The sequence below is a fragment of the Leptodactylus fuscus genome, chromosome 3 (genome assembly GCF_031893055.1).
Source record: "Leptodactylus fuscus isolate aLepFus1 chromosome 3, aLepFus1.hap2, whole genome shotgun sequence".
NCBI classification, from domain to species: Eukaryota; Metazoa; Chordata; class Amphibia; order Anura; family Leptodactylidae; genus Leptodactylus; species Leptodactylus fuscus.
In genome coordinates this window covers 119,540,347-119,560,613 of record NC_134267.1, presented here as the reverse complement: position 1 = coordinate 119,560,613, position 20,267 = coordinate 119,540,347, and the positions used below count along the sequence as shown (strand labels likewise).

General features: G+C 45.2%; 1 protein-coding gene across 1 annotated transcript in view; it reads right to left on the bottom strand.

Annotated features, from left to right (window-relative positions):
* The window catches only part of RRAGD (Ras related GTP binding D), a 53,182-nt gene extending 34,897 nt beyond the window's left edge, over nucleotides 1-18,285 (bottom strand). Inside the window, exon 1 of the mRNA XM_075268220.1 lies at nucleotides 18,020-18,285. Within this exon, the coding sequence (XP_075124321.1) occupies nucleotides 18,020-18,167 (148 nt within the window). The 5' untranslated portion in view covers nucleotides 18,168-18,285. The remainder of the gene's footprint in view (nucleotides 1-18,019) is intronic.
* Nucleotides 18,286-20,267: the final 1,982 nt, after the last annotated feature.

The following is a 20,267-nucleotide window of genomic DNA, read 5'->3' as shown; positions in this document are numbered from 1 at the left end:
GAAGAGCTGAAAATTATAAAGCAGGTCCTATATCTGTCCTATACGTACCCTATATCTGTCCTATACCTACCCTATATCTGTCCTATACCTACCCTATATCTGTCCTATATATACCCTATATCTGAATGCATTTGTGGCCCTGTCAATTAACTTTTAATGTTTATATCAGTGAAAACCACATGTGTGCCACTTGTATGCAGGAGGCGTAAGGCTGAGGCCCCACGTTGCATAAACGCAGCGTTTTTGTTGCAGATTTTGCTGCAGTTTATTTAAACCAAAGCTAAAAATGGCTACAGAAGGAATGGGAAATATATAGGAAGCTTCTTATACTTCTCCCTTCTGCTCAATCCACTCCTGGCTTAGGCTCAGAAAAACACAGCAAAATATGCAACAAAAAAGCTGCGTTTCCACAACGTGGGGGCCCCAGTCTTAGGCTAAAGCCCCACGTTGCAGAAACAAAGCTTTTTTTGTTGCAGATTTATTTTTTATTTTTTAGGCAAAGCCAGAAGTGGATTGAGCAGAAAATAGAAGTACAAGAAGCTCCCTATATATTTCCTATTTCCCATTCGTTTTGTAGTCATTATTGGCTTTGATGGGGAAAAAAAAGCAGCAAAATCTTCTTAAAAAAAGGCAGCGTTTTTGCAACGTGGGACCAGCGCCGCACCTCCCATGAGGCGACCTGAAGCGACCGCTTCAGGCGGCGCTATGCCAGGGCCCCGGGGAGGGCGGCATTTTTGCTTACCTAAGCCAGTGTAGGACAACCTATCCTGGACTGGCTTAGCGTCACCGTCACTGAGCGGTGGATTGGGGAGGCCCTGTGGATGCAGCGCTGCTCCAGCGGCCTCCCCTCACGCTCAGGCAGAGAGCAGGTCCTCTCCCTGCCTGCTCTCTGTCTGCTAATGCTGCACCGCCACGCCCCCTTCGCCCCGCCACACCCCCCTTCGCTCCGCCCCCTCCTCCCGGGGGGGGGGGGGGCGCGGCTTTCTGTCGTCAGCCTCGGGCGGCAAAAAAGGTAGGTTCACCCCTGCGTGGGACATCATTCTTAGTGGGAGTCTATAGGGTGGTAACACTGTGTACCCAGGTGCAACTATAGCCAAATCCAGTTTCCAGGCACCAGTCACTGTGGGGTAAGTGTTACATTCATTAATTCCTGGCTGGGGTTTTGCTGTTACTGCACCGCCAGGAATTAAGAGGCTGAATTTAATCCACATTTCACTGAGGGCGGGTTCACACCTGCGCCCGGTCTCCGCTTTGCAGGTTTCAGTCTTCTGCCTGAGAAACTGGACAGGAGACGGAAACAGGGAGAGACTGAGAACTGTTGAGGAAGAGCTTCATGTGTGTCTTTCCACCATTCCTGCCAGGATATCCCTTTTGTGTTCATTGAAACAGGTCCAGGTTTCACACTGAGTGAGTATAAATACATTTAGAATCTATATTATTAACTATATGTATAATATGTACTGTTTTAGTGTCATTTTGTGCCATTTTAGTTGGTGGTGTGCCCCGGGATTTTTTAAGTGTAAAAAGTGTGCCGCGGCTCAAAAAAGGTTGAAAATCACTTTATTAAAGGATTATCTTATCTTATGTGGGGCCACTGTGGAGCATACTATAATGTGTGGGGCCACTGTGTGGCATGCTAACTGGAGCATTTTATACTGTAAAGGGCACTGTGGAGCATTATATACCAAGTGGAGCATTTTACTGTGGGGAGATCTCAAAATTTGTGCTGGCTGCCCTGTGCGCTATGTCTGCATCACAGCTCCCTCAATATAATTTTGCACATACGTGTGGTACTCCATGGCTGTGTCATTCCCCATACAGGACTGTGCATGAACTGGACTTGGAGTTACCGGGGCCTACACAGTATTATAGGGGATGACTGTATTGGGAACATACTCACTAACACTGGATATTCAGCACATATGAAAGATTTCAGTGAAGGAGCCGTGTTGTAGGCTATTAGCAGAAAGATGTTGGGTGGGCTCCTAGAACAAATTCCATTGGTGGGCTATAGGCCCTTCATTCCGACATTGCACTTGGACCATGCCAAAAGGTGGCAACCTGTGATTTTGCTACACTGAAGTCCAGATACTGGTTAAAAGGTGACTATGTTGTTGGTCACTTAGAAAACATCCGTAGATTAAAGGAAAAAACTGCGAAATGCAAGGTAGCATCTTTTAGTCTGTGGCTCCATGTTACGACAAAAAATGCTACCTTTTGCAGTACCTGCAAAATGGATGTGATTTTGACTAATTTCCAAAAAAAATCTGCAGCGGAAAAATCTGCATTGTCAAAAACACTTGCATTTCTGAAAATCGCAGTATGTCAATTATACCTGCAGAAATTCTGGCATTTTCTGTATAGGTATAATAGGGGCAAAAAGTCTCCGAAATCATAATGAAAAATGTTGTGTAAAAAAAACATAATGCATTTCCGCCAGGTTTTTGTCCAACTTTTTCTTTGCATTAACATATGTGCTTTTTTATGCCAATGGAAATTATAGTGTTACACCTAATGAAAATGTAAGGCACCTGATGTGGTTTCAGATAACACATGCATCAATGCAAGTTATAATGCAGACATGAAATGGCAATCTTACTACTGGAACTTGCTGATCTTGAACTGTCTTCAAGGTAAGTAATGTTTTTTGGACTGTCAGCTTTAATAAAACATTCAGGAGCTATTTATAAGTTTCACACAATCCACTGACTGTGTCTCTTATCAGGACAAAAACTACAATGTTGTACATAGTTTCTTACAAATTATAATACCCACAGTAAACATTACACATAACGCCAACAGGACTTTTACAATAATTTTTTATATACAGTTTTTTAGCATTTTTGCACTCCTGCCTGTTCAGAAATAGGAAATGTGGACTGACCTTATGCCCTTGTCAAAGTAATCTCAGCAAACACCTGCTATAGCTCTTCACCAGACCAAATAAGGAGCATGACATAGGAAAACAACTAGACATGAGTAAAGAACACAACACAGATCTATTGTACTGCACAGAAGTTGATCTGTGTGTTTTGGCATCAATTACCACATAAGTGTTGTTTAACAGAACACAGAATGACAAATACTACAAGAAAAATAATAATAAACTTTATATCTTAGCACATCATTATAAGATTCACGACTGAATATGTACATTGTAAAGGGAGAATAAGCACATTCAACTTCTTCTACACAGCACATTACAATGCTAAACAACATACTGTTGTTATGTATGTCACTTTTGTCGATTTGGACAAAAACTTTGAAGTCTTATGAAAATTAAGCAATTGGTGCACTGGGATGGGCCTTCAGCTCTGGGAGCACTGCATTTGTAGGATGTGTGGTGTCATGGCAGTGGAACAATCAAGTCTCCCTGAATGGCATGGCACAATGGCACAGGCAGGAGATCATAGGGGTCTGAGTAACGAGATCAATGTTGTGGGGTGCGGAAGGCCTGCCTCAAGTTCACCAACTGCCTCATTTACATAAGACTTCAAGGTTGGTTTTCTCCAAATCTAAAAAGTGACATACATGTATGGTGTAACATGGTGGCAGTTGAATATGTTTGGGGGAGGTGATATTTTCTATATGAAAGGGACCCTATCATTAAAACTCAATTTTTTCTGCCTACCACATAGGAATAGCCTTAAGAAAGGCTATTCTTCTCCTACCTTTACATGTCTTCTCCGCGCTGCCGTTCGGTATATAATCCGGTTTTCGACGTTATGCAAATGAGTTCTTTTGCAGCACTGGGGGCGGTCCCCAGCTCTCAAACAGCACTGGGGGCATCTCCAATGCTGCGAGAGAACTCTCCAGCGCCGCCTCCATCTTCTTCAGGAACGGGTCTTCTTTGCGTCCTCTTCCGGTGGTGGCTTCAAACTTCTAGGCCTCGGGCAACTGACTGCGCATGCCTGCCAGCCACAAGAAGGGCTGCTTACAATACTATGTAAGCAGCCATTTTATTGTGGCCAGCAGGCATGCGCATTCGGCTATGCCCTAGGCCCGAGTTTAAATGAAAGGATCATTTAACCCTTTTCTTGCTGAGTACGTCAGCTTTACGTCCTCCCAGGGTGGCACTTCAGTAGCGGAGAACGTAGCTAATATGTCCTCCCTACTAATGCCGATATCTCTGGACTGTATCAACATATCTTGATGCTTTAAGATTCATTTTAAAGATGAGAATCTCATCTTTAAAATGGTACCCCGGTTTTCATGATAGAATTTATACTTTTGGAGCGATTCACTGTTGAAAACACTATTTGGCTTTGAGATCCAACTGCAGATCTCAATTCCCGACAGTGTTTCAACAGTGAATCCAAAAGTATAAATTCTATATGAAGACCTTGGTATCATTTTAAAGATGAGATTCTCATCTTTAAAATGAATTTTAAAGCATCAAGATATGTTAATGCAGTCCAGAGATATAGGGCTCTAAAGTGCCCCTCCTCCTGTCTAATGAAGCATCTTACGAACTGTGGTAGGAAGGGGAGGGGGGAGGAGCAGCCCTGCAGCGTTCACAGTGATAATGAATAGAGATGAGCGAACACTAAAATGTTCGAGGTTCGAAATTCGATTCGAACAGCCGCTCACTGTTCGAGTGTTCGAATGGGTTTCGAACCCCATTATAGTCTATGGGGAACATAAACTCGTTAAGGGGGAAACCCAAATTCGTGTCTGGAGGGTCACCAAGTCCACTATGACACCCCAGGAAATGATACCAACACCCTGGAATGACACTGGGACAGCAGGGGAAGCATGTCTGGGGGCATAAAAGTCACTTTATTTCATGGAAATCCCTGTCAGTTTGCGATTTTCGCAAGCTAACTTTTCCCCATAGAAATGCATTGGCCAGTGCTGATTGGCCAGAGTACGGAACTCGACCAATCAGCGCTGGCTCTGCTGGAGGAGGCGGAGTCTAAGATAGCTCCACACCAGTCTCCATTCAGGTCCGACCTTAGACTCCGCCTCCTCCGGCAGAGCCAGCGCTGATTGGCCGAAGGCTGGCCAATGCATTCCTATGCGAATGCAGACTTAGCAGTGCTGAGTCAGTTTTGCTCAACTACACATCTGATGCACACTCGGCACTGCTACATCAGATGTAGCAATCTGATGTAGCAGAGCCGAGGGTGCACTAGAACCCCTGTGCAAACTCAGTTCACGCTAATAGAATGCATTGGCCAGCGCTGATTGGCCAATGCATTCTATTAGCCCGATGAAGTAGAGCTGAATGTGTGTGCTAAGCACACACATTCAGCACTGCTTCATCAAGCCAATACAATGCATTAGCCAGTGCTGATTGGCCAGAGTACGGAATTCGGCCAATCAGCGCTGGCCAATGCATTCTATTAGCCCGATGAAGTAGAGCTGAATGTGTGTGCTAAGCACACACATTCAGCACTGCTTCATCAAGCCAATACAATGCATTAGCCAGTGCTGATTGGCCAGAGTACGGAATTCGGCCAATCAGCGCTGGCTCTGCTGGAGGAGGCGGAGTCTAAGGTCGCTCCACACCAGTCTCCATTCAGGTCCGACCTTAGACTCCGCCTCCTCCGGCAGAGCCAGCGCTGATTGGCCGAAGGCTGGCCAATGCATTCCTATGCGAATGCAGACTTAGCAGTGCTGAGTCAGTTTTGCTCAACTACACATCTGATGCACACTCGGCACTGCTACATCAGATGTAGCAATCTGATGTAGCAGAGCCGAGGGTGCACTAGAACCCCTGTGCAAACTCAGTTCACGCTAATAGAATGCATTGGCCAGCGCTGATTGGCCAATGCATTCTATTAGCCCGATGAAGTAGAGCTGAATGTGTGTGCTAAGCACACACATTCAGCACTGCTTCATCAAGCCAATACAATGCATTAGCCAGTGCTGATTGGCCAGAGTACGGAATTCGGCCAATCAGCGCTGGCCAATGCATTCTATTAGCCCGATGAAGTAGAGCTGAATGTGTGTGCTAAGGAGGCGGAGTCTAAGGTCGGACCTGAATGGAGACTGGTGTGGAGCGATCTTAGACTCCGCCTCCTCCAGCAGAGCCAGCGCTGATTGGCCGAATTCCGTACTCTGGCCAATCAGCACTGGCTAATGCATTGTATTGGCGTGATGAAGCAGTGCTGAATGTGTGTGCTTAGCACACACATTCAGCTCTACTTCATCGGGCTAATAGAATGCATTGGCCAGCGCTGATTGGCCGAATTCCGTACTCTGGCCAATCAGTGCTGGCCAATGCATTCTATTAGCTTGATGAAGCAGAGTGTGCACAAGGGTTCAAGCGCACCCTCGGCTCTGATGTAGGAGAGCCGAGGGTGCACTTGAACCCTTGTGCACCCTCAGCTCTGCTACATCAGAGCCGAGGGTGCGCTTGAACCCTTGTGCACACTCTGCTTCATCAAGCTAATAGAATGCATTGGCCAGCGCTGATTGGCCAATGTATTCTATTAGCCTGATGAAGTAGAGCTGAATGTGTGTGCTAAGCACACACATTCAGCTCTACTTCATCGGGCTAATAGAATGCATTGGCCAGCGCTGATTGGCCAGAGTACGGAACTCGACCAATCAGCGCTGGCTCTGCTGGAGGAGGCGGAGTCTAAGATCGCTCCACACCAGTCTCCATTCAGGTCCGACCTTAGACTCCGCCTCCTCCAGCAGAGCCAGCGCTGATTGGCCGAATTCCGTACTCTGGCCAATCAGCACTGGCTAATGCATTGTATTGGCTTGATGAAGCAGTGCTGAATGTGTGTGCTTAGCACACACATTCAGCTCTACTTCATCGGGCTAATAGAATGCATTGGCCAATCAGCGCTGGCCAATGCATTCTATTAGCGTGAACTGAGTTTGCACAGGGGTTCTAGTGCACCCTCGGCTCTGCTACATCAGATTGCTACATCTGATGTAGCAGTGCCGAGTGTGCATCAGATGTGTAGTTGAGCAAAACTGACTCAGCACTGCTAAGTCTGCATTCGCATAGGAATGCATTGGCCAGCCTTCGGCCAATCAGCGCTGGCTCTGCCGGAGGAGGCGGAGTCTAAGGTCGGACCTGAATGGAGACTGGTGTGGAGCGACCTTAGACTCCGCCTCCTCCAGCAGAGCCAGCGCTGATTGGCCGAATTCCGTACTCTGGCCAATCAGCACTGGCTAATGCATTGTATTGGCTTGATGAAGCAGTGCTGAATGTGTGTGCTTAGCACACACATTCAGCTCTACTTCATCGGGCTAATAGAATGCATTGGCCAATCAGCGCTGGCCAATGCATTCTATTAGCGTGAACTGAGTTTGCACAGGGGTTCTAGTGCACCCTCGGCTCTGCTACATCAGATTGCTACATCTGATGTAGCAGTGCCGAGTGTGCATCAGATGTGTAGTTGAGCAAAACTGACTCAGCACTGCTAAGTCTCTGCATTCGCATAGGAATGCATTGGCCAGCCTTCGGCCAATCAGCGCTGGCTCTGCCGGAGGAGGCGGAGTCTAAGGTCGGACCTGAATGGAGACTGGTGTGGAGCGATCTTAGACTCCGCCTCCTCCAGCAGAGCCAGCGCTGATTGGTCGAGTTCCGTACTCTGGCCAATCAGCGCTGGCCAATGCATTCTATTAGCCCGATGAAGTAGAGCTGAATGTGTGTGCTTAGCACACACATTCAGCTCTACTTCATCAGGCTAATAGAATACATTGGCCAATCAGCGCTGGCCAATGCATTCTATTAGCTTGATGAAGCAGAGTGTGCACAAGGGTTCAAGCGCACCCTCGGCTCTGATGTAGCAGAGCTGAGGGTGCACAAGGGTTCAAGTGCACCCTCGGCTCTCCTACATCAGAGCCGAGGGTGCGCTTGAACCCTTGTGCAGCCTCGGCTCTGCTACATCAGAGCCGAGGGTGCGCTTGAACCCTTGTGCACACTCTGCTTCATCAAGCTAATAGAATGCATTGGCCAGCACTGATTGGCCAGAGTACGGAATTCGGCCAATCAGCGCTGGCCAATGCATCCCTATGGGAAAAAGTTTATCTCACAAAAATCACAATTACACACCCGATAGAGCCCCAAAAAGTTATTTTTAATAACATTCCCCCCTAAATAAAGGTTATCCCTAGCTATCCCTGCCTGTACAGCTATCCCTGTCTCATAGTCACAAAGTTCACATTCTCATATGACCCGGATTTGAAATCCACTATTCGTCTAAAATGGAGGTCACCTGATTTCGGCAGCCAATGACTTTTTCCAATTTTTTTCAATGCCCCCAGTGTCGTAGTTCCTGTCCCACCTCCCCTGCGCTGTTATTGGTGCAAAAAAGGCGCCAGGGAAGGTGGGAGGGGAATCGAATTTTGGCGCACTTTACCACGTGGTGTTCGATTCGATTCGAACATGGCGAACACCCTGATATCCGATCGAACATGTGTTCGATAGAACACTGTTCGCTCATCTCTAATAATGAATGATCATCATTATCTGTGCATAACCTGTATGTGACACCAGGATGGGGTGGGAGGGCTCTTTTGTCCCTATTAACCCCTCTCATGCCAATCAGAGCGCATACTATACTTTTGAACTCTGATTGTCACATACAGGTATAATGCAATTTCTCCCTGAGCCTTACTAGTAGGGTATTATCCCATAACCAGGAAGTTTATTGGCGCTGTGACCCAGGCATTTACCATTGTCCAGGTCGCAGCGCCGAAAAAACCACTTACACAACACATACACAAAGTCGTGAATAAAGTTTACATTTCTTCCAATCCCTGTCCTGTCTATACTGAGCTTTCTAGAGTAAACTACGCCTCTAGCGATATCCGTTACACGCTAAAATAATAGTAATAACGATTATCACTAGAAATGAACGTATAGATTGCAAAAATTTTTAATAGGGGGAGGGAAAATAAAATTTTTATGTAAAGTCTTATTTAATTTGCATGCACAAAATGGGTTGGCGCATTTCTGCGATTTTGGCGTTTCTTTAACACCCGCCCCTCTAAATATATATACATGTGTGGTATGTATGAACTCATCACATCTTGCAGTTTTTTGGAAAGTACATTTTGTTTGCAGAAAGGGATTGCTTGAGCCGCACTTTCGTGGCAAATTTGAATTTTTGTGCAGTTTTTTCTTGCAATCTCTGTTGCAAAGTTGCATAAAGGTGGTTGTATATATTAATTATTAAATTGTGTTTTTATATACAGCATGCTGTGTAATCTGAAAAAAGTTAGATTTTGGTATCACAGTCACAGTTTGGTAGGTGCAGTATAGCTTTTTAACATATTAGTGAATAACAGCACAATCCTGCCTGTCTTCTGTATCAGTGTTTTTGGGAGTCCGAGCTCTTATTGTAGTTGATGTTTGCGGTACATATAGTATATATATATATATATATATATATATATATATATATATATATATATATATATATACACACATTGTCTACACCTTAAGCTATTATTTTAAATGTATTTTGTATATTAATCTGAGATTGAACATGAGTTTTAGGTGCAAATGTGTTTAAGTGCATTTTTTCAAAAAATTATTTGTATTTGTCACAAAGTTGCATGAAGATGGATGTGGCTATCGATAACCCATTAAATCATTTGTAATCTGCAGGTTGTCTACTTTCAATAAATATATAGGGTTTAGGGGTTCACTTACTTTTCATGGTGCGTAATCCCTACATTTTATAGGATGATACTTTTTTTTAACATTTCCAGCTTCAAAGCAGATTTCTGTTCCTTCTAGTTCTGGTGATTTTCTGAAGACATGTGCATGCGGGTGTAGGCCATAGTGATAGGAATTAACTCTGCACATGTTGAACTCTTATTTTTAGGAGGTTTGGTGCATATAATTTTTTGTTTGGTTTCTGCTTTTAGCAACTAATATACATTTATTTGCATTTTTTCCATAAAACATTCACTTTAAATCAAAATTGCATAAAGGTGCCTGTTCGTATACAGTACCAAGTGGCATTATGACAATGCAGCAGGTGTCTACTTTAAGAAAATATATAGGTGTGGGGGGGTTGGTTTCTTTTTTAATGTTGCACCTTAGGTTTGATTTGTCCATCTCAAAAGTGTGAAAATTGCTCTGGCTACTGGAGGTGCAAAATTTTCAAAGACACTTGGCAGTGAAAGGGTTAAAGGGAGTCTAAAATTGTAAAGGGGATCAGAGAAACATAAACCCTATCTGCTTAAAAAGCAGTTACCTGCAGAAGTCCACGGACCCCATATATGACTCTAATGGGGTCCATCGAGTTTCCACCCGCTTTCCACCAAAAACTTGCTTGCAGGACTTCTCTACATCTATTTTAAGTGAATGGTGTATGGAGTCTCATAAAGAGACTCAAAAGTGAGTGTGAACCTAGTGTCACCACTGCTATGGCCCAGCAGATGACAAATTTAATAAAGGAGCCTCACTGGGGAGGAGAAATTAGTGATCACTGTGGTATGTCTTCTAGGAAATGGAAAACAATAATAAATACAGCATAACCTTTATTATTAGATTCACACATGAAATGTATGATCTGGAAAAACTTAGAAATTGGATTTGTTTATCTTTAAAAAGATACTTGCGACCACAATCATTATGTCACTGGCCACCACCCTTTTTATCTGATGTCACCTCGTCACCCTGACCGGGTGTTCAGGTCCATTCATTTCAGGCAATGTCATCATCATCTTCTCCGCTTTTTTTTTTTTTTTTCTCAAACACATCATAATGGCCATGCACAACCTAAAATTTCCACCTCCAAATAGCCACCTAGGTCCCCTACCACAATGACTACTAATAGTAGCAGTAACACCCACCTGTCGCTACTACTTGCACCATGAATTGTTATCCTGTTTTTCTCCTCTACTTGCACATATCACTGATCTCATCCAGTTTATTAAAAAGAGGAGGAAGACTGCTCTGCCTAGGAGAAATAGATTGTTAATCAGGTGCCACATCATTGCCAGGTATCTTTGTCACTGAAGAAAATAAGATAAGATAATCCTTTAATTGTTCCACCATGGGGAAATTCAGTGTGATACAGCATCATGGCTAGTACAGTAGTATATAGCAAGACAGAACACATACAAGCTCATAGCAGGTAGAGAGATACTAGGAGTCATAGCAACTAAAAAAAGAATGAAAAAAAAACTTCTGGATTATTTAGTTCTCTGTGCAAAATGATGTTGATAATACAGTCTGACCGCCATTGAAGGACACGAGGGGGGGGGGCACAGCATGTAGACATAACAGGCAGAATCAGCTCTTTTGCAGATGTGAGGGACATATGCATGCTCAAAGCTGATAGTTCGATATCTTGCATCAGCACTATTGTTCCTTAAGCACAAAAATGCACTCTCTTTCATTGCAAGCCCTCCTCCTTTCTTCTTCTCGCTGTCATGTGTTCTATCCACCCGAAGTCTGAAGCCATTCAGGGAGACAGGGTGCTGATTTTTCCTCCATAATATCTGCCTCTCTTGCCATGCTTCCTTAACTCGTGGGGGATATGGTAACAAAGGCTGTAACAAAGTCTCCACGTGTCCACAGGATAAATAAATTCCAGTCAGCCAACCACAGGCATCTTCCAAGCATAAACAATAGATGCCAAAAGATTTCCTTGAAAGAAGGAGTCCACAATTTTATGTTTCATCAAATGTTATTAAGGGATTTTTCAAATACGGGAAGGGGGGTAAACAAGAATAAGAAACAACAAAAGAGCTGAGGCTCACAGGCCGCGCAGTGGCAAAAGCCAATCGGGGACCCCTGATTGGCCAGGTACATCGCATTACAAAGGTGTCTGTATCAGACAAAACATTAATGGATGGGAGGGACACAGGGAAAAGGACAACCATGGGGAGACACAAGGACAAGACAGACAAAGAATCGAAGACAGAGGGAACATGGGGAAAAAAGAGCAGGGGAAAAGGAGGACTGGATGGATAAGATCATGAGAAAGAGGAGGAAAATGTGGAGGATCCTTGGAACATAACCCAGGGCCGCAAGACACTGTCAAACCTGGAGGGGACCGGAGAGTCCTCAGCAACTAGGGCCTCCATTCTCCTAATAAGGAGAAGCTCCTGCAGAAATTCAAGCATAGAAGGCAGGGCAGTACTGCGCCAATGCCTAGGTATGACAGCCCTGGCAGCCGTAAGGAAATGCCGCAGGAGGTCCTGTTTGACCTCAGAAATCTTGCCAGGAAGGACCGAGAGGAGGGCCACCTGAGGCGACGAAGCAACACGACGATCACATACCTTAGAATACAGACAGAAAACTGCATCCCAGAAGGGTCGGAGGACATCGCACTCCCACCATATATGGAGCATAGTGCCCCTCTCGGTGCCCCAGCGCCAACACCTATCAGAGACGGCTGGGAAGATCCTATGAAGAAGGTCCGAACACATATACCAACAGGTGAGAATCTTGAAATTCCTCCCCTTTGCACTGCAGGGCAAGGCCATTTTATGAGTTAGAATGAAGGATTTACTCCAATCGGCAGGCAGCAGACTAGTGGTGAGGTCAGAGTTCCTAAGTTCATAAGGAGGAAGCCCATACAAAAATGAGAGCGCATGCGGAGTAGGATCCGCACGAGAGAGAAGGGACTCCAGGTTGGAGAAAAGAGAAGCAAGGAGGGGCGGTAGTGAAAACTTCCTCAAAAAAGAGGACAGTTGGCCATATTCCAACCAAGACAAGTGAAGGTCCGGACTGGATAGGCACAGTTGAGCAAACGGAGAATAGGGTGGGTCCCCGGTGACCTGACGGAGACAGATATCGTCGCCTCTACGCCAGCAAACAAAGCATTCCACGGAGCAGCCTGGGGGGAACATTGGGTTATCAAAAAGCGGCGACAGAGGCCCAGGCACATGGGCCAGCCTCCTGCTAGAACACACCAGGTCCCAAGTCCTAAGAAAATGCTGAGACAGTACCGAGTGACCCGAGGATTGCGGGCAATAGTGCGAGGGGATCCATGGAAGTGTGGGGAGGGAGGGCACGATAAGATCGGACTCAATAAGCTACCCATTGTTTATCGCCGCTCCTATAGCGCCAGTCGAAGAGGCGAAGCAACACCGACGATAGGTAATGCAAGCGGATGTCTGGAACCCCCCCGCGATGGCCACGACGGGTGAGAGTGCGGAAACTAAGTCTAATCCATGCCCCACTCCAGATGAATTTCCCGAGCAGGTACTGAATTTGGGTGAGGAAGGCGCACAGGAGAGGGATGGGGAGAGCTTGGAACAAGTATAGAAACCGCAGTAGCACATCCATTTTGAGGGCATGAATGAGAGTGCGGGCCCCGAGATATTTGAAGGAAGCGGCTTGCCATCGGAATGGAAAGTCTCAGGCAAGCTGCACAGCTTCCGCAGCAGGGAGGGTGACATTAAAAGCCTCGCTTTTGGAGAGGTTTACTTTGAAATTGCTGAGGAGGCTAAAGCATGAAAATTCACGCAGGATGGCAGGGAATGACACCCGCGGCCGAGAAACATGTAGGAGGAGCACGAGTACACAATTTTATGTTAGTTTCTCCTCCATGCTTTGTCTGCCTCTTGTTGCCATTCTCCAACCCAAGGACTCCACTCAGGTGGAGTCGCTGTCATTATGAGTTAATTATTATTATTAATTGGATTTACTTCGGTGGAGTTTGTGTTTTAAACTTTATATTGTCCAGAGGAAGGTCAATAAATCAGCTATGACTAAGGGGACATAGTCCCTGAAATGCGTCAGCTGTTCTACTCCCCCCATGTTCTAGGGCAGCGGTTCTCAACCTTTCTAATGCCGTGACCCCGCTATACAGTTCCTCATGTTGCGGTGACCCCAATCCAAAAAAAAATTTTGGTGGCTACTTCATAACTGTAAGGGCTAGTTCACACAGGGGGCGATATAGCGGATTTAGGCACTGAGAGTGACGCGGGGAGCCGCATCACTCTCGGGTCAAAACACGCTTGCCATGATTCCCCCCGGAGTCGTATCAATTTAATGGGACAAGTCCAGAGGTTGCTGCCACCAGGTGGACGTCACAGCCCACCGAGCCGCGGAATCCGCCTGAAGGGCAGCCCGCTTTTTTTTTTTCCGTGAGCGGCAGCATGCCGCTCACGCAAAAAACAAGCCTGGCGGTCTAAATAGACCTCCATTGTGAGGGAGCGGATTATGACGTGGATTTCACGCCATAATCTGCCCCCTCTGTGCCCGTGTGAATGGGCCTTAATTTTGCTACAGTTATGATTTGGAATGTAAATACCTGATATGCATTATGTATTCTCATTGCTACAAATCAAACATAATTTAAACATAGTGATTAATCACAAAAGCTCTCTTCCACAAAATCTGCTGAACCCCCCCCCTGCTCACACACAGCCTGAACCCCCTATCACGCTCACACACAGCCTGAACCCCCTATCACGCTCACACACAGCCTGAACCTCTCTATCATGCTCACACACAGCTTGAACCCCCTATCATGCTCACACACAGCCTGAACCCCCTATCATGCTCACACACAGCCTGAACCCCTCTAACATGCTCACACACAGCCTGAACCCCCCCTATCATGCTCACACACAGCCTGAAACACCCCCTCATCTTGCTCACACACAGCCTGAATCCCTCTATCATACTCACACACAGCCTGAACCTCCCTATCATGCTCACACACAGCCTGAACCCCCCTATCATGCTCACACACAGCCTGAACCCCTCTATCATACTCACACACAGCCTGAACCTCCCTATCATGCTCACACACAGCCTGAACCCCCCTATCATGCTCACACACAGCCTGAATCCCTCTATCATACTCACACACAGCCTGAACCTCTCTATCATGCTCACACACAGCCTGAACCTCGCTATCATGCTCACACACAGCCTGAACCCCCCTATCATGCTCACACACAGCCTGAACCCCTCTATCATGCTCACACACAGCCTGAACCTCCCTATCATGCTCACACACAGCCTGAACCTCTCTATCATGCTCACACACAGCTTGAACCCCCTATCATGCTCACACACAGCCTGAAACACCCCCTCATCTTGCTCACACACAGCCTGAACCCCCCTATCATACTCACACACAACCTGAACCTCCCTATCATGCTCACACAGCCTGAACCCCCCTATCATGCTGACACACAGCCTGAACCCCTCTAACATGCTCACACACAGCCTGAACCCCCCCTATCATGCTCACACACAGCCTGAAACACCCCCTCATCTTGCTCACACACAGCCTGAACCCCTCTATCATACTCACACACAGCCTGAACCTCCCTATCATGCTCACACACAGCCTGAACCTCGCTATCATGCTCACACACAGCCTGAACCCCCCTATCATGCTCACACACAGCCTGAACCCCTCTATCATGCTCACACACAGCCTGAACCTCCCTATAATGCTCACACACAGCTTGAACCCCCTATCATGCTCACACACAGCCTGAAACACCCCCTCATCTTGCTCACACACAGCCTGAACCCCTCTATCATACTCACACACAACCTGAACCTCCCTATCATGCCAGCCTGAACCCCTCTATCATACTCACACACAACCTGAACCTCCCTATCATGCTCACACACAGCTTGAACCCCCCTATCATGCTCACACACAGCCTGAACCCCCCTATCATGCTCACACACAGCCTGAACCCCTCTATCATACTCACACACAGCCTGAACCTCCCTATCATGCTCACACACAGCCTGAACCTCCCTATCATGCTCACACACAGCCTGAACCCCCCTATCATGCTCACACACAGCCTGAACCCCCCTATCATGCTCACACACAGCCTGCAACCCCTTCCACCCTCCTCTTGCTTACACATGCTGGTTCTTCTCTCCATCTTACCTTCCAGTCTCCATTCACTGCAGCTTCCTCTTCCTGTGTAACTCAGCACTGTACTGAATAGCTCCACCCACAGAGTCCAATCACATGGTCATGACATCATCACAGGTCCTTCAGCCCACTAGGATCTACCTATCCTGCTGCAAAACGTAGTGCGGCTTCTCAGCTGCTAAAGCCATCGGAAATATGTATTTTCCGATGGCTTTAGGCGACCCCTGTGTTTCGGTCGTTCGACCCCCGCCGGGGTCGCGACCCACAGGTTGAGAACCGCTGTTCTAGGGGATGATATTTTGACATATATTTTTATTCATGCTCTTGTTATCTCATAAAAGATGAAAATAAAAGCTAAGTTTTAATTTCACAAGATTGGATTGCTGGATCTTTTTATCTGTTCCTCCAAGAATCTGCTGCCCCAGTGGAGGGGTTTTGATTCGCTGCATCCACCGCAATCATTTTGTCAAGAGGACTGCAATATACTGCATGATCTCTACCAGAACCATGAGTGGGCTGTATAGTGGGGGGGTTTCAGATTGTGGGGGTCAGTCTTATGTGTCTTGGTAAGGAGCTCCAGAGTAAGGGGGATGAACGGGAGAAATCTTGGAGACGGTTGTGTGAGGAGCAGATGAGAGCAGAGTGGAGTAGGAGGTCTTCGGAGGATCTGAGGTTACATGTGGGCAGGAAGCAGGAGATTAGGTCGGAGATATATGGAGGGGACAGATTGTGGATGGCTTTGTATGTTAGTGCTAGTAACTTGAACTCAATTCACTGGGCAATGGGTAGCCAGTGAAGGGATTGGCAAAGGGGAGCAGCCGATGAACAATTGGGGGGGGCGAGGTGAATTATGTGGGCAGCACAGTTTAAGGTGGACTGGATTGGGGCAAGACTGGGAGAAGTGTGAGATTTGGGAGAAGTGTGAGATTATAAGGGCATGGACGAGTATCAATGGATGTTCGAATCATGCCCAGTCAGTCACACACCCTGATACCACAATCATTGCACACCTATGAGAAGCTGCTCATCTAATCACCCCCTGCACCTACTCAGGTCATTTATGGTACTTGGCATACTTACTGGCTTCACAGAAAATTTTGGTTTCTTCCATTTTGTTGATTTTGTGAATATAATTGCATGTTGACATAGATATGAGTGCCATATATGTACCTTGCACATATTGTTCTTGTAATTTTAAGAACCTTTATACATCTTAGGATCTGTTTGGACCACAAGGCTAGACACAAACATGCATTTTTGTGCATTCATTTTTACAAATCTTTCTATGCATTTTCAAAATGTGTCGTGTTTACTTTCAGAAAGTATACGGTTATGAGGGTATAATAAACTTCTGGTTTTCAGTGTGTATGGCAAAAATGTGACAATTGTTCAGATATTGTCCATAGAGATGGATACTGATTACTTCTGTGGCTGAAATAACAAATATGGAATGTCACCCTTCAGTGTGTTCAAACCAAAAGACCTGTAATGTACACAGCACACAATTGACTATTACTATGTTTGTATTAACAACAAATCTCTGTCATCTCAAAGAAACAAATTATTCAGCGCCTACAACTGGTACAGAGCCAACTGCACATGTTAAATGAAGACGTGAACTTTAAACACTTGCTCTTATGAGTTACAGAAACACGCGTATTCCAGTCATCCATACATTAAGATGCTTACAACAAGGAAACTTAAGCCAGACGCCACACTAAACCTCACAATACCCAACATTAGAGGAGTGAGCATAGCAGCTGTTCTTGACAGCTCTACACCCAACATCAGTGTACAGGTCAAATTCTTAAAGTTTAAGGAGGCAGAACTGAAAGATATTGCCCCACACTTCAAGCAAGTGAGATTATCGATCACTTAGTACAAATATTTATGAAGTATAAATAATTCCCTACATTGTAATTAATAATGATTCAAATAGGTCTTAGCTGCGTTACATATCCACAAAAGTGTCACAATATATGTCACCACATATCATGAATATATATATATATATATATATATTATAATATGATTTATTTATAGGGTACAAAGGATAGAAAACCATATAAACAAACCTGTAACCCGTGATTACTTCTATACACTTCACTTTTAGTATTATTCATGAACTGTACATTTGCAACTCTAAAGGATTGCATTCACAGGTATATTCTAATCTACAGAATGTTATTCCCTCCATAAAACCAATAGCTATTAACTATTCATACCCTCTTCTTCTTCACTGCCAAAGCCTCCTTCCATGAAAGGGTCTCCATCCTCATAATCTGATAATCCTGCTATACCATCCTCCTCATCAGCCTCTTCTTCATCTTGCTGCTGCTGCTGCTGGGTTTTCATGTGCAGACCATGGCTCATTTTTTTAGGCCTCCCTGTGTTTTCTGCCTCCTATGAAAAGTTGTCCCAACAGAGCTGTGTCTTGTTGGTATTACAGAGCAGCTGAGCTGTTCTCCCCCCCTACACAGTCCTGTGAATGCAGAGAGGCTGCGTGACCCAGTCACCTGACACCCAGCACAGAGATACAGTGCTACACTGCAGCACTCCACACAAGGCATAGCAGAGCAAAACACCAGTAGCCTTCTTACACTCACAACTTCATCGGGAGCTTTGCAAACATGTAACTGAATCTTCCCCTCTTATTGTTGCTGCTTGACGTAATGTTTTGCAGTAAAGAATTCTGCTATAAAATACTCTGAAAAGAAACTAAGGGTCCTACTGGAAAATGGCTCTGTGCATCTCACAATGACATAACCCCAAAAGAAAAAAAAAATCAACACAGAATGGTTACAAGACAAAAAGTATCATGACAATAGTTCATTGCTTCAAATACTGACAAAACAAACATGTATCACAATCTGTTAAAAGATGAATATAGAACAATACCCAACACAAGGGAGTTACAAGGAAGGTATACAAAGTAGCCTCCTAAGCAGTATATATCCTAAAATGGTAGGATTCATTACATCGTCCACTTAAGTGTGCGCACAAATCTAGTATTTGTATATGGAAAAAAATACAGCATTAACATAGGTGCAAGAGAAATGTACACAGGGATCTCCCAAACGAAGCCTGAGTGTGAAACGCGCATCGCTCTGTATAAGTTTCTAGCAACGTGCTTTCTCAACAATTGCCCTATGTCTATGGGTAAGGCATTACAATATGACAACCATATGTGGCCAAAGACCTGCCCAGTTGAGACACCCAGGGTTACTTGATTTTGCAGATAAGACTGAGATATACCTATAGTTTACGTGTATAATCATATAGCCATCTGCACCTACATTTGCAAGTATAATATGGCCCTCATCCTAGCCTGTATGCAGTGATAACAAATCAATTAAAAATGGGTATGCACTTGGCCTGAAAGTATGAAATGGTGGTTGAAGCCTCATCGTTGAAAGCAGATTATAGTCTAGCAAAAGAAGGTGCAGGACTTCAAAGGACCTGATTTAATAGTCCAAGGTACAATCCAGAAAATAGTATGAAAACCAGCACTCTTGATATCTTCAGTAAACAATGAAAAATGTATTCACACATGGAAAACAGCTGTCGCTAGGTTCACACCTGTGATCGATTTTCAGGGGGTCTGTTTGGGGACTCCCAAATAGAAACCTAATCTGCTAAAAAAAAGCAGTTACCTTGGGAAACCCGCAGACCCCATAGACTATAATGGGGTCAGCTGGGTTTCCGGCCGAAAAGGGCAGAAAATGCGGAGAGAAAAGCTGTGCTTGCAGGACTTTTCTGTACGCACTTTTAAAGCAAAATGTGGAACGGAATTTCCAGGAGGACACCCAGCGCAGGTGTGAGCCTAGCCTGTGTAATATGAGTGAAACTATTTCTTCCTGCTTATTATATTTTGTATACATATAGTGACAATCATGTACAGTATACCCAATTCTTATAACATTGTAGCAAATCATACTGTATTAAGCCAAGGTGTTAAAGGTCCGGAATAAATTGAAACTGAATCCTTAAACTAAACCCTCTTCCCCTGCCTAACTTCTAATTGACTTCATTAGAACAAAAAACTATAATTACCTACTTAGTTGGGGTGGCACATTTTCTGATGATCCTATGACGTTCCGTTTCCGCACTTCTGGAAACTAAGCATCCCCAATACACCCTCCATCCCCCGTTCCCATCATAACTACCTATATTCAGTCTTCTGGCATGAAGCGTTACTTCCTCCGCTTCTGCCGGTGCCTGCGCATAAAGCTTTATTGTACAGTTGCCAACAGAAGTGAAGAGCGCATACCACGCATGCGCAAGAAATCCACAGAAGAAGATGTCGGCGGTACCGAAGAAACTTATCTCCAGGACAAAGAAGACAGATAAGTATAATTGGTGGGGGGATTGCATACCGACGAAAACCAGGATTTCAAGCAAATGGCGGCACGGAGAAAACATTGAAAGGTAAGAGAAGAATAGCCTTTCTTAAGGCTATTCTGACGTGTTAGT